The sequence below is a fragment of the Lampetra planeri genome, chromosome 57 (genome assembly GCF_965212315.1).
Source record: "Lampetra planeri chromosome 57, kcLamPlan1.2.h2, whole genome shotgun sequence".
NCBI classification, from domain to species: domain Eukaryota; kingdom Metazoa; phylum Chordata; class Hyperoartia; order Petromyzontiformes; family Petromyzontidae; genus Lampetra; species Lampetra planeri.
Window position 1 is genome coordinate 4369536 of NC_136163.1, and position 14906 is coordinate 4384441.

The 14906-nt window shown below is 53.0% G+C and overlaps 1 protein-coding gene across 1 annotated transcript; it reads right to left on the bottom strand.

Moving 5' to 3' along the window:
• Nucleotides 1-304: 304 nt before the first annotated feature.
• LOC144735852 (sulfotransferase 6B1-like) lies at nucleotides 305-14567 on the bottom strand. The gene is made up of 8 exons (XM_078618392.1): nucleotides 13998-14567; nucleotides 12588-12712; nucleotides 10869-10955; nucleotides 9998-10124; nucleotides 9580-9674; nucleotides 8593-8749; nucleotides 7695-7818; nucleotides 305-1729 (listed from the first exon to the last, which is right to left on the bottom strand). Exons 1-7 carry the CDS (start codon nucleotides 14209-14211, stop codon nucleotides 7706-7708), a joined length of 918 nt encoding a protein of 305 aa, XP_078474518.1. The 5' UTR covers nucleotides 14212-14567; the 3' UTR covers nucleotides 305-1729; nucleotides 7695-7705.
• Between the last annotated feature and the right edge of the window lie 339 nt (nucleotides 14568-14906).

Consider the following 14906-nt stretch of genomic DNA (forward strand, 5'->3'; position numbering starts at 1 on the left):
CACTCTCATCACGCTCTCCCCACACTCTCTCCCCTCTCTCCCCACTCTCTCCCCTCTCTCCCCACTCTCCCCACACTCTCTCCCCACGCTCATCACGCTCTCTCCCCACACCCTCTCCCCACACTCTCTCCCCACCCTCATCACGCTCTCCCCACACTCTCCCCACTCTCATCACGCTCTCCCCACACTCTCTCCCCTCTCTCCCCACTCTCTCCCCTCTCTCCCCACTCTCCCCACACTCTCTCCCCACACTCTCTCCCCACTCTCTTTCTCTGCACACCAAATGCACGCACGGTACTCAGGATTTAATTAGAATTGTTTTAATTGTATTTTTTAAAATATATCTCACGTGGAAATATCCCTGGAGGTGAATGAATCTCGTTTGGGGTGCCGACCGACGTGAACTCGACTTTGCTGTCGCGCTACGATCAGGCTGGGAGTGGACCATACCATCCGAGTGAGTGGATCATCTCATCCGAGTGAGTGGACCATCTCATCCGAGTGAGTGGATCATCTCATCTGAGTGAACCATCCCATCTGAGTGAACCATCCCATCTGAGTGGATCATCCCATCTGAGTGGACCATCCCATCTGAGTGAGTGGACCATTTCATCCTAGTGAACCATCCCATCTGAGTGGATCATCCCATCTGAGTGAGTGGACCATCCCATCTGAGTGAGTGGGCCATCCCATCTGAGTGAACTATCCCATCTGAGTGAGTGGGCCATCCCAGTTTAGTGAACTATCCCATCTGAGTGGACCATCCCATCTGAGTGAGTGGACCATGCCAGTTTAGTGAACTATCCCATCTGAGTGGATCATCCCATCTGAGTGAGTGGACCATCCCATCTGAGTGAGTGGGCCATCCCATCTGAGTGAACTATCCCATATGAGTGAGTGGGCCATCCCAGTTTAGTGAACTATCCCATCTGAGTGGACCATCCCATCTGAGTGGATCATCCCATCTGAGTGAGTGGACCATCCCATCTGAGTGAACTATCCCATCTGAGTGAGTGGGCCATCCCAGTTTAGTGAACTATCCCATCTGAGTGGACCATCCCATCTGAGTGGATCATCCCATCTGAGTGAGTGGACCATCCCATCTGAGTGAGTAGGCCATCCCATCTGAGTGAACTATCCCATCTGAGTGAGTGGGCCATCCCAGTTTAGTGAACTATCCCATCTGAGTGGACCATCCCATCTGAGTGGATCATCCCATCTGAGTGGATCATCCCATCTGAGTGAATTATCCCATCTGAGTGGATCATCTCATCTGAGTGGACCATCCCATCTGAGTGAGTGGACCATCCCATCTGAGTGAACTATCATCCCATCCGAGTGAGTGAGCCATCCCAGTTTAGTGAACTATCCCATCTGAGTGGACCATCCCATCTGAGTGGATCATCCCATCTGAGTGGATCATCCCATCTGAGTGAATTATCCCATCTGAGTGGATCATCTCATCTGAGTGGACCATCCCATCTGAGTGAGTGGACCATCCCATCTGAGTGAACTATCATCCCATCCGAGTGAGTGGGCCATCCCAGTTTAGTGAACTATCCCATCTGAGTGGATCATCCCATCTGAGTGAGTGGACTATCTCATCCTAGTTGGACCATCCCATCCGACCAGCACAGGAGTCGGCGATATTTGAAGGTTGAAGAAGCAGCAGCAGCAGCAGGGCCATTTGTCGTGGTTTTTTTCATTTTTTGCCCCATCGCACGCGGATCTACACAAACACAACAGCGGGTATACAGCAGATGACAACAACGAGAACAACACGTTCCGGCTTATTTTAACTAAATAATTGATGGAAGAAACTTGCGTCTCTTTATTTAGTTTTGTCCCCACTTAGAGAGTTTGCCACAGTTGTACAATGTTGTTGTCACTAGCGAGACATTCCACAGTGAGCCCACTCCCTACCACATTTAATCAATTCTCTTTACGTGAAATTACGTTTTAAGATTTAAGGTTCTTTTTCAAACGGCTGCCCGCAAAGGGTGGCGGGGTGGGAATTAGAGGCCGACCGAAACGGAATTTCTGGTTTCGGGCGAAACCGAAAGTAAATCGAAAGTTAAAAATTGACTTTCGGCCGAAAGTGAAAGTAAAAAATGTGCTTTCGGCCGAAACATAAAATTTAAAATTGACTTTCGGCCGAAACCGAAAGTAAAACAAAAGTTACACATTTACTTTCGGCCAAAACCGAAAGTTAAAAATGGACTTTTGGCTAAAACCGAAAGTTCAAAATTGACTTTCGACTGAAACCGAAAGTAAAAAAATTACTTTCGGCTGAAACCGAAACTATGCCGAAAGAGGCCATTTGCCAATTTTCGTCGCCGAAACCGAAACCGAATTTCGATCGGCCTCTAGTGAAGGTGGGGGGCAACCAAAGAGTCACCGCAAGGGACCTCTATGAACCGCAGGTTGCCGAATCCCTGGATTAGCAACAACGCCAGCAACAGTTCGAAGCAACCGCGTGAAACCACGTCGCATTGTGTCCGTGTAAGGTGTTCGATTTGTCACGTGACCCAAGCAGTTGTGTTTTTTTTTGGGGGGGGGGGCGGCGATTCCTGTTCGCTCCCTTGCCCTTCCCGATCTGTTCTGCTTTTTTTACTTTTGCCAATGTTGGTATGAGAGTCTCATCACATCCGTCACAATGAATGGAGCTCTCAAAGCTTCATATTCTTAGGTTGTTTCGGTAAAGTCACGTAGGTAAAACAATTAAAATTAATAAAAGTAAAATAAAAATACAATTTAAATCACGACGTCACTTGATACAGCTATCGTGCTGTGACGGTTCCACCTGAAGACGGAAGCTTGTGTTGCCTCCGAAACGTCGTGATTTTTATTTAATTTTTATTTTACTTTTATTAATTTTAATTTAAAATTTTTTACCTACGTGACTTTACCGGAAAAACCTAAGAATATTAATCCTTGCAGTCACGAAAGCTTCAAATCTAGAACTCTCGAAGCTGTCAACCCGTGCGGTTTAAACCCCGGGTTCTTCTTGTACAGGGAAATTCAGTGTTCAAGTCCACACGGCGTACAGCCGTTTCAATAGAGGCAAAAACAAAATTAGCGTCTATTTGTTTGTGTTTCTCCCTTGTAAAACAACTTTGTAGGATGAACGTTGAGGTTTATAATGCACGGGGTGACCAGTAAGGTCTGAGTTGAGCTGTAATAAGGTAAGGGCACTGATAAGGGGTATGTAGTGTAGTGTATAGTGTAGTGTATAGTGTAGTAGTGTATAGTGTAGTGTATAGTAGTGTATAGTAGTGTATAGTGTAGTGTATAGTGTAGTGTATAGTAATAAGGGGTTTACAGGTGTGGACTCTCATCCTTGGATCCCCTAAGTTCTCACCCGGGGTTGAAAAAGAAAACAATAAACGTGGCAAATATGCAGGCAGTTACCTAACCCTCCTTCATTTCCTCATTCATAACGCCGATTCATTCCTTCCTATCGAGCTGTGGTCTTCAACGGCACTCGGGCAGTCGTGACATCTGCCGAGTGATTCTGCAGTCCTGTGTTGAAATGTGGCAGTTGAGAGGTCACTGAAGTTTTACGCAATCCGCACTACACACACAACATACACACGCACACACACACACGCGCGCGCGTGTGTAGTGGGGAGCGGTAGTGTAGCGGTTAGCGCGCTGCGCTATGAACCCGGCGACACGGGTTCGATTCCCGCTCACGGCCAACACCAGTGACGATTATCTGAACCGGTTCTGGGCCTCCCCTAGGTCGACTCAGCCTCAAATGAGTACCTGGTGCGGTGTGTAAAATTGCCACTAGGGAGACAAAGGCGGTCGGGCGTGGTGCTGGCCACCCACCCCCCCCCCTTGTGCCGTACCGGCCTTCGTAGGTGCTACTCGCTAACAGCACTTGCCCCAACACTTTGTAGAGGCTATAAGGAGGCATCTTTGTCTTTCTTCCCACACACGTGAACGTGTATGTCTTTGTTCCACGCACGTGTTCACACACGGGGGAGCGGTGGCGCAGTGGTTGGCGCACTTGGCTCATTCACGCTCTGGACCTAAAACCAGCTGCGATTATTTGAAACGGTTCCAGGCCTCCCCCTGAGTCGACTCAGCCTCAAATGAGTACCTGGTGTGGTGTGTAAACATCGCCACTGGAGAGACAAAGGCGGCCGGGCGAGGTGTTGTCCACCCAGCCACCCACGCCCCGATTAGGTCACTCACGAAAAACAGCACTTGCCCCAACTGCCGCTCAAGGCTACACGGAGATCTTTTGCCTTTGTGTGTTGACACACGCTCGGCACACGACCAGATGAACTCTTTGCCAAGGCAGTACTTTGGTTCGATTACGATCGATAAGGCCGCCCACCCCAACGACCAATACAGAAAGACAAAGACTCCCCGTATAACCTCCACAGATTGTTGGGCCAAGTGCTGTTAGCGAGTGGCACCTATGAAGGCCGGTACGGCACAAGGGGGGGGGGTGGGTGCCCAACACCACGCCCGGCCGCCTTTGTCTCCCCAGTGGCGATGTTCACTACACAGTACACACCGCACCAGGTACCCATTTGAGGCTGAGTCGACCTAGGGGGATGCCCAGGACCGGGTCAGATAATCGTCACCGGTGTTGTTGGTGGCCGTGAGCGGGGTTCGAACTCGGGTGGCCGGGTTCGTAGCGCAGCGTAGCGCTAACCACTGCGCCACCGCTCCCCCCTCCAACAACGATCCCCCGTATAGCCTTAACAGACTGTTAGGGGCAAGTGCTGTTAGCGAGCACCTATGAAGGCCGGAACGGTACACGAGGGGGTAGGTGGTCAACACAACGCCCGACCGCCTTTGTCTCCCTAGTGGCGATGTTTACACACCGTACCAGGTACTCATTTGAGGCTGAGTCGACCTAGGGGAGGCCCAGGACCGGTTCAGATAATCGTCACTGGGTGTTGGCCGTGAGCGGGAATCGATCTCGTGTCGCTGGGTTCATAGCGCAGCGCGCTAACCATTGCGCCACCGCTCCCTCCCCAACACACACACTAACGCACACAGACACACACACACAGACACACAGACACACGTGCAATGTTCCCTGCGATGGCCCCAATGTAGACCGATTCGTGACCTGACCTTGGGGAAGCGGGCGACTCACTAAAAACCCGGAGCAGATCCACAGGAATGCACGGAGCGGAGCTGCTTTTGGGTAGAAACACAACAAGTCGACGTCTGCCTCTCTGCTCGCTCCGTGCTCCGTGCCAGGAGGAGAACTCCAATCCGGAGTTTACAGCGAACCACGGGGAGCGGCCACACGCAACCACTGGACGTGATCACGGGGTCGCTGCTCAGCAAGAAGTGTTTCCCCATGTCTCTCCATGTCTCTCTCCCTGTGTGTGTCTCCATGTGTGTCTCTCCATGTCTCTCTCCCTGTGTGTCTCTCCATGTGTGTCTCTCCATGTCTCTCTCCCTGTGTGTGTCTCCATGTGTGTCTCTCCATGTCTCTCTCCCTGTGTGTGTCTCCATGTGTGTCTCTCCATGTCTCTCTCCCTGTGTGTGTCTCCATGTGTGTCTCTCCATGTCTCTCTCCCTGTGTGTGTCTCCATGTGTGTCTCTCCATGTCTCTCTCCCTGTGTGTGTCTCCATGTGTGTCTCTCCATGTGTGTCTCTCCATGTCTCTCTCGCTGTGTGTGTCTCCCTGTGTGTCTCTCCATGTCTCTCTCCCTGTGTGTGTCTCCCTATGTATCTCCATGTGTGTCTCATGTCTCTCTCTCTGTGTATCTCTCCATGTCTCTCTCCCTGTGTGTCTCCCTGTGCATCTCCATGTGTGTCTCCATGTCTCTCCCCCTGTGTGTCTCCATGTCTTCCCCTGTGTGTGTCTCCATGTCTCTCTCCCTGTGTGTGTCTCCATGTCTCTCCCCCTGTGTGTGTGTCTCCATGTCTCTCTCTGTGTGTGTCTCCATGTCTTCCCCTGTGTGTGTCTCCATGTCTCTCTCTGTGTGTGTCTCCATGTCTCTCCCCCTGTGTGTGTGTCTCCATGTCTCTCCCTGTGTGTGTCTCCATGTCTCTCTCCCTGTGTGTGTCTCCATGTCTCTCTCTGTGTGTGTCTCCATGTCTCTCTCCCTGTGTGTGTCTCCATGTCTCTCCCTGTGTGTGTCTCCATGTCTCTCTCCCTGTGTATCTCTCCATGTCTCTCTCCCTGTGTGTGTCTCCATGTCTCTCTCTGTGTGTGTCTCCATGTCTCTCTCCCTGTGTGTGTCTCCATGTCTCTCCCTGTGTGTGTCTCCATGTCTCTCTCCCTGTGTGTGTCTCCATGTCTCTCTCTGTGTGTGTCTCCATGTCTCCCCCTGTGTGTGTCTCATGTCTCTCTCCCTGTGTATCTCTCCTTGTCTCCCCCTGTGTGTGTCTCATGTCTCTCCCCTGTGTATCTCTCCTTGTCTCCCCCTGTGTGTGTCTCATGTCTCCCCCTGTGTGTGTCTCCATGTCTCTCTCCCTGTGTGTGTCTCATGTCTCTCCCTGTGTGTGTCTCATGTCTCTCCCCCTGTGTATCTCTCCATGTCTCCCCCTGTGTGTGTCTCATGTCTCCCCCTGTGTGTGTCTCCATGTCTCTCTCCCTGTGTGTGTCTCATGTCTCCCCCTGTGTGTGTCTCCTTGTCTCCCCCTGTGTGTGTCTCATGTCTCCCCCTGTGTGTGTCTCATGTCTCCCCCTGTGTATCTCTCCATGTCTCCCCCTGTGTGTGTCTCATGTCTCCCCCTGTGTGTGTCTCCATGTCTCTCTCCCTGTGTGTGTCTCCTTGTCTTCCCCTGTGTGTGTCTCCATGTCTCCCCCTGTGTGTCTCTCCATGTCTCTCTCCCTGTGTGTGTCTCCTTGTCTTCCCCTGTGTGTGTCTCCTTGTCTCCCCCTGTGTGTCTCTCCATGTCTCTCTCCCTGTGTGTCTCTCCATGTCTCCCCCTGTGTGTGTCTCCTTGTCTCCCCCTGTGTGTGTCTCCATGTCTCCCCCTGTGTGTCTCTCCATGTCTCTCTCCCTGTGTGTGTCTCCTTGTCTCTCCCTGTGTGTGTCTCCATGTCTCTCCCCCTGTGTGTGTCTCCATGTCTCCCCCTGTGTGTGTCTCCATGTCTCCCCCTGTGTGTCTCTCCATGTCTCTCTCCCTGTGTGTGTCTCCTTGTCTCTCCCTGTGTGTGTCTCCATGTCTCTCCCCCTGTGTGTGTCTCCATGTCTCCCCCTGTGTGTGTCTCCATGTCTCCCCCTGTGTGTCTCTCCATGTCTCTCTCCCTGTGTGTGTCTCCTTGTCTCTCCCTGTGTGTGTCTCCATGTCTCTCCCCCTGTGTGTGTCTCCTTGTCTTCCCCTGTGTGTGTCTCCTTGTCTCCCCCTGTGTGTCTCTCCATGTCTCTCTCCCTGTGTGTGTCTCCATGTCTCTCCCCTGTGTGTGTCTCCTTGTCTCCCCCTGTGTGTCTCTCCATGTCTCCCCCTGTGTGTGTCTCCTTGTCTCCCCCTGTGTGTGTCTCCATGTCTCCCCCTGTGTGTCTCTCCATGTCTCTCTCCCTGTGTGTGTCTCCTTGTCTCTCCCTGTGTGTGTCTCCATGTCTCTCCCCCTGTGTGTGTCTCCATGTCTCCCCCTGTGTGTGTCTCCATGTCTCTCCGTGTCAGCCCATGTCTCTGTGTGTCCCCATGTGTCCTCTTTGTCCGGCAATTGAGTCCTCTCTTGTTTAGTAGTTGAGTCCTCTCACCTGGTAGTCGTCTAGTAGTTGAGTCGGGTAGCCAGGGACGTACCCCCGAGGGTCTCCACGTACTTTGCTTCCAGCTCCACGCGCTGCTCCTCGTTGAAATGATTATTCCAATCGCCCACCTCCCCTACGTGCCGGACACGACACGGCCATTGTGAGCCACATGACGCGGCCATTGTGAGTCACATGACACGGCCATTGTGAGTCACATGACACGGCCATTGTGAGTCACATGACACGGCCATTGTGAGTCACATGACACGGCCATTGTGAGTCACATGACACGGCCATTGTGAGTCACATGACACGGCCATTGTGAGTCACATGACACGGCCACTGTGAGTCACATGACACGGCCATTGTGAGTCACATGACACGGCCATTGTGAGTCACATGACACGGCCATTGTGAGCCACACGATGCGGCCATTGTGAGTCACATGACACGGCCATTGTGAGTCACGTGACACGGCCATTGTGAGTCACGTGACACGGCCATTGTGAGTCACATGACACGGCCATTGTGAGTCACATGACGCGGCCATTGTGAGTCACATGACGTGGCCATTGTGAGTCACATGACACGGCCATTGTGAGTCACATGACACGGCCATTGTGAGTCACATGACACGGCCACTGTGAGTCACACAAAAATTTACATCGTGCATTTTTAAGCGACAGAAGAGAGCTGTGGAACCCCGGAGAGAACCCATGCAGAGCGCGGAGAGAGATAATATACGAACGTGAAGTGAGAGAGAAAATACGAAGATCAAGTGAGAGGAGGTGACCGAGGCACCCATCGAAGCGCGTCCATTCTCACCGTGAGGCGTGAGTGTTGCCACTGCGTCACCGCGCACGCGGAGGTAGGGAGGGAGGGAGGGGAGGGGGTGCAGGCCACCCACCTTTGCGGAACACCACCTTGCCGAACTTGAGATTGTCAGCCTCGGCTTTGGCCTTCATGGCGCTGAAGGTGCCGTTGACGGCCACGGTGGAGATCTGCTCCCCGGACAGACCCAGCCCCAGGAAGGTGGACATCTTCTGAAGCTCCCCCGGCAGGTCCTGGACACACCAAAGGGGACGATGAACATGCCGCTCCCCCACGGTCACCACGTGGCCTGCACAGACCGCGGCAGCACGACACACGGTGGTCTTGGACGGCGGACAGAGTGATCCTCTCTTTTAGCCCCCCGCCCCTTCCAATACGTCATCATGTGCACCAACAGGGGCTTGCGCACAAACACGTCCACGTTGACGTCTACTTACACCACGTGCTCTCTTTTAGCCCCGCCCCCCCCTCCCAATACGTTCCATTCATTGGCTACCACATTCTGATAAGCTCCCCCCCTCTCGTCCCCCTCAACTTGTATTTAAGGGCTTGCATCTTGGAATCGCTGCCTCACTTGATACAGCAAATCTGGCTGTGACGGTCCCACCTGATGACGGAGACTTGTGTTGCCTCCGAAACGTCGTGATTTTTATTATTTTATTTTTTATAAATTTTTATTTCATTTTTTACCTTCGTGACTTTACCGAAAAATCTAAGAGTAAGAGTGGTTGGGAACCACTCACTGCCGTAGCGTGTGGACGGAGCTTATCTTTTACTTGTACCTGACTTTATTCTCAACGCCTCCTGTTCACACGTTTGGACTGTTTACATCACAATTCGCGTGCGTTATTGCCACTGTTAAAATATACAGCCTACTTGCACCTGTGCCTAGATTTTCACGGAACCTCTGTCTGCCGTTATATTTGCACTGGGTTTGTATTTACGAGTCCACGCCGTCACTGGTTCGTGAGCCCACGTGGCCACTTAGTTGTGACGTCACGAGATCATCGTGCTACGGGGTCGTCATTACTCCAGGGGGTCACGGGGTCACGGGGTCACTCACCGCCTTGAGCTCCTCATAGGTTGACGTCAGGATGTTCTTGTCCTCCCAGCGTTTGCTCCAGAACTTGACGTGGTCAAAGTAGGAACCCCAAGCCACTGAGGGGGGGACACGGGGACATGAGGGGGGGGGGGGGGCACATGGGGGCATATGGAGATACGACGGGAAAACGGGGGGACACACGGGGACACAAGCGGACATGGAGGGACCATCAGGACCGCATCAGGAGGCGAAGGAATATGAAACACGCAGAGACACAGAGACACACAGCGGCACGGGGACGCACGGAGACACACAGAAACACGCAGACGCGGGGACACATGGGGAGACGCAGGAACACGCAGAGACACACAGCGACACGGAGACACATGGAGACACAGGGATGCCCAGGGACACACACACACACACAGGGGACACGTACCGTCTCCCTCCATGAACATGCGGAAGAATTCCTCCCAGGAGCCGACAGAGGGCAGGCCCGGGTTGTTGTTGTAGAAGTGGTAGAAGGACACGGCCGTGTCCTTCGGCTCTCGGAAGACGAGCACCACCTGGACCACGCGGGGCGGCAGTCGGACAAGCCGATGGTCAGATGGACAGACAAGCAGGCAGGCAGGCAGACAGACAGACGTATGCATACCTGTCAACCCATATGGTTCACCCCGTATTCTTGTACAGGTCCGTACGGCGTACAGCCGTTTCAATACGAGCAAAGACAAATGTGTATAATTTGTTTGCGTTTCTCCCTTGCGATGGGACTTTGCAGGATGAACGTTGAGATTTATAAGAGGCACGGGGGTGAGCAATAAGGTCTGAATTGGTCTGTTATAAGGTGGGCACTGATAAGGGGTTGACAGGTTTGCGTAAGTGCATGTGGACCTCCGATTAGCAAGGTCGGCTACGTACGGTGCGAAAGGGTCTAACTGCTCATCGCGAGTCAGAACAGCGCGCTCACCTCTCGCTGACGAGGAGCTGTCACAGGGGGAGGTGAGGGAGACGTGTGGTTAGGGGGTCAGGGGTTCGTGGTGACCATCTCAGACCCGCTGACCAGGGAGAAGAATAACCCACGTTTATTCTAGATTTGAAGCTTTCGTGACTGCAAGGATTCATATTCTTAGGTTTTTTCCGGTAAAGTCACGTAGAAGGTAAAAAGTAAAATACAAAATAAAAAAAACCTAAGAATAATAACCCACGTGCACGTGTTTTTACGTCGAAATCCTTTGGCGGAGTACGTAGCCAACCGCGAGTGGATCGTCACTTGGCAAGCGCCCCCCTCCCCCCCATGCCTCCCTCACCTTGCAGCCGCACTGGAAGAATCCCTTCGGGACGAGATCGGAGAGATGAGTGACGAAGAGGCGAGGAGAGGGGGCCGCATCGAGGTCCTGCTCGCAGTGGGGGGGGGGGGCACGTGGTCACGCGCGTGCTTCACACAAGATCGTTTGGCCCGTTTGTTTATCTGCTGTGTGTTTCTCTCGCCCACTGTGCTAGCCACAAAAACACACTCACTCACCTACTCGCTCACCCACCCACTCACCCACCCACGTACCCACCCACCCATGTACCCACTCACCCACCCACTCACTCGCCCACCCACCCACTCACTCGCTCACCCACCCACTCGCTCACCCACCCACTCACACGCTCACCCACTCACTCACCACTCTGCTAGTCACAACAACACACTCACCCACCCACTCGTTCACCCACCCACTCGCTCACCCACTCACTCACTCACACGCTCACCCACTCACTCACCACTCTGCTAGTCACAACACACTCACCCACTCGCTCACTCACTCACTCACCACTCTGCTAGTCATAACAACACACTCACTCACCCACTCGTTCACTCACTCACACGCTCACCCACTCACTCACCACTCTGCTAGTCACAACACACTCACCCACTCGCTCACCCACTCACTCACTACTCTGCTAGTCATAACAACACACTCACTCACCCACTCGTTCACCCACTCACTCACCCACTCACTCACCCACTCGCTCACCCACTCACTCACACGCTCACCCACTCACTCACCACTCTGCTAGTCATAACAACACACTCACTCACCCACTCGTTCACTCACTCACCCACTCACTCACCACTTCCTGGAGTCGTGGAGTTTTGCCATTACTAGTACATTTCATAAAAGCGTCTTTTTAAGAAAGTTTTATTTTTTATATTACTTATCTTTCTTCAATTTGTGTTGTTACCAGGTAAGGCCCACTGAGCTACTGCATCGCTCTCTTTCACAAGTGACCTGGCCACAAATAATCGTCACCATCATCACGTGGTAATGTCTAGCAGCAGCCACACACTCTGAACACGTGGTGACGTCGTTTCTAAACAGCGGAGGGGAAAAACCGGAGGACCCGGAGAAAAATCCACGCGACCACGGGGAGAGAGACGCAGACTCCAAATATACAGCAGCAGGCGTCAAGGTCAGGATCGAAGCCACAACCTCCTGCAGACCAGGCGAGGTAGTTAACATCTCCTAGCCACCGTGATGATGATGAGAGAGAGAGACACGCAAACTCCAAATATGCAGCAGCAGGCGTCAAGGTCGGGATCGAAGCAACGACCTCCTGCACACCAGGCGAGGTAGTTAACATCTCCTAGCCACCGTGATGATGATGAGAGAGAGAGACACGCAAACTCCATATATGCAGCAGTAGGCGTCAAGGTCGGGATCGAAGCAACGACCTCCTGCACACCAGGCGAGGTAGTTAACATCTCCTAGCCACCGTGATGATGATGAGAGAAAGAGAGACGCAAACTCCAAATATACAGCAGCAGGCGTCAAGGTCGGGATCGAAGCCACGACCTCCTGCACACCAGGCGAGGTAGTTAACATCTCCTAGCCACCGTGATGACGATGAGAGAGAGAGAGACACGCAAACTCCAAATGTACAGCAGCAGGCGTCAAGGTCGGGATCGAAGCCACGACCTCCTGCACACCAGGCGAGGTAGTTAACATCTCTTAGCCACCCCTCCATGACCCCTCCATCACCTTGATCTTTCCTGGAGGCCCGAACTCCAGGAGGGGTAGGTGAGCGTGTCCTTTCATCGCTTCCTCCAGGGCCGGATGAGCCATGTACAGCATGTTCTGCAGCAGGCGCGACACCCAGTTGCAGCCTGGGTCGCAAAGACAAAGGTGCCCCGCATAGCCTCGAGACAACTGCTGGGGCAAGTGCTGTTAGCGAGCAGCATTCATGGAAGTCAGCAACAGAGAACAGAGACAAAGAACCCCCCCCCCCCCTGTATAGCCTCAACAGACTGCTGGGGCAAGTGCTCTTCGCCAGGACACACACAGACACACACATACAAGGCAAAGATCCCCTGTATAGCATTAACATACTGTTGGGGCAAGTGCTGTTTGCGAGCACACAGGCACACACACGGACACAAAGGCACATAGGGACACAAAAGACAGAGACAAAGATCCCCCGTATAGCCTTAACGGACTGTAGGGGCAAGTGCTGTTAGCGAGCACCTATGAAGGCCAGAACGGTACACTATGGGGTGGGTAGCCAGCACCACGCCCGACCGCCTTTGTCTCCCCAGTGGCGATGTTCACTCCACACCGCACAAGGTGCTCATTTGAGGTTGAGTCGACCTAGGGGAGGCCCATAACTGGTTCAGAATATCGTCACTGGTGTTGGCCGTGAGTGGGAATCTAACCCGGGTCGCCAGGTTCGTAGCGCAGCGTAGCGCTAACCACTACACTACCGCTCCCCACTAGAGACACACGCACATAGAGACCCACACAGACACACACACACATAGAGACCTACACAGACACACAGTCACACACCCATAGAGACACACATACACTCACACACACACAAACACACACAGACACCCACACAGACATACACACATAGAGACCCACACAGACACACGCACATAGAGACCCACACATACACACAGACACATAGAGACCCACACAGACACACAGTCCCACACCCATAAAGACACACAGACACACACACACAAACACACACAGACACACACAGACACACACAGACACACACACACAAACACCCACACACAGACACACAGAGACACACACAGACACCCACACAGACACCCACACAGACACACACACAGACACACACAGACACCCACACAGACACACATACACAGACACCCACACAGACACCCACACAGACACACACACAGACACCCACACAGACACCCACAGACACACACACAGACACACACACAGACACACACAGACACCCACACAGACACACATACACAGACACCCACACAGACACCCACACAGACACACACACAGACACCCACACAGACACCCACAGACACACACACAGACACACACACAGACACACACACAGACACACACACCCACACAGACACCCACACAGACACACACAGACACAGACAGACACCCACGTACCACTCTTGGGATAGGTGACCAGCAGGACGTCGTCTGGCCGCGCCACGAAGCCGGGCAGCAGCTTCAGGGTGTCGGCCTGCAGCAAACTCGGGTACTTGATCCCGTCCACCAACGACAGCTTCTTGTCTTCGGGCAACTTCTCCGACTCCTCCATCACGTTGTTGAACGCCTCGATCACGGCACTCATCTTGACTTCCAAGTCTGGAGCAGCCATAGCAGCAGCAGTAGCAGCAGCAGCAGCAACAGCAGCAACAACAGCTACAGCAGCAGCAGCAACAACAGCAGCAGCAGCTACAGCAGCAGCAGCAACAACAGCAGCAGCAACAGCAGCTACAGCAGCAGCAGCAGCTACAGCAGCAGCAGCAACAACAGCAGCAGCAACAGCAGCTACAGCAGCAGCAGCAGCAACAACAACAACAGCAGCTGACTTCGCAGACAGTAGTGAGACGACGGAGTGTGGGCAGAGACTTCGCTTCTGGCTTGTGGAAGCGAGGGTCAGGGATGCTGTCAGCTGCCTGGAGGGCAATCGGCGTTGCTCAACTCTGGCTCCTCCTCCCCTCTCTCTCTCTGTGTGTGTCTCACGGCATGCCGGAGTGCGCGCACGTGTCAAGAAGGTGACACAGGGAGGTTATTGATTGTGGCATCATCACCATGGTCCATGGTGGGGGGGCAGTGCCGGATTAAGCTGGTGCGGGGCCAACCTTTTAGGTCACCTATTTACCCCCCCCACCACCCACTTTTTATAACTTTTTGGACTTCATCTTCTTGGTTCTTTCGGTAAAGTCACGTAGAATGGAAATAATAAAATAATAAAAATACAACATAATAAAATAATTCTCACGACGTTTCGGCCACAACGCAAGCAGCCGTCCTCAGGTGGAGAACAGGTCTGTTGCGGTGTGGCCTAAA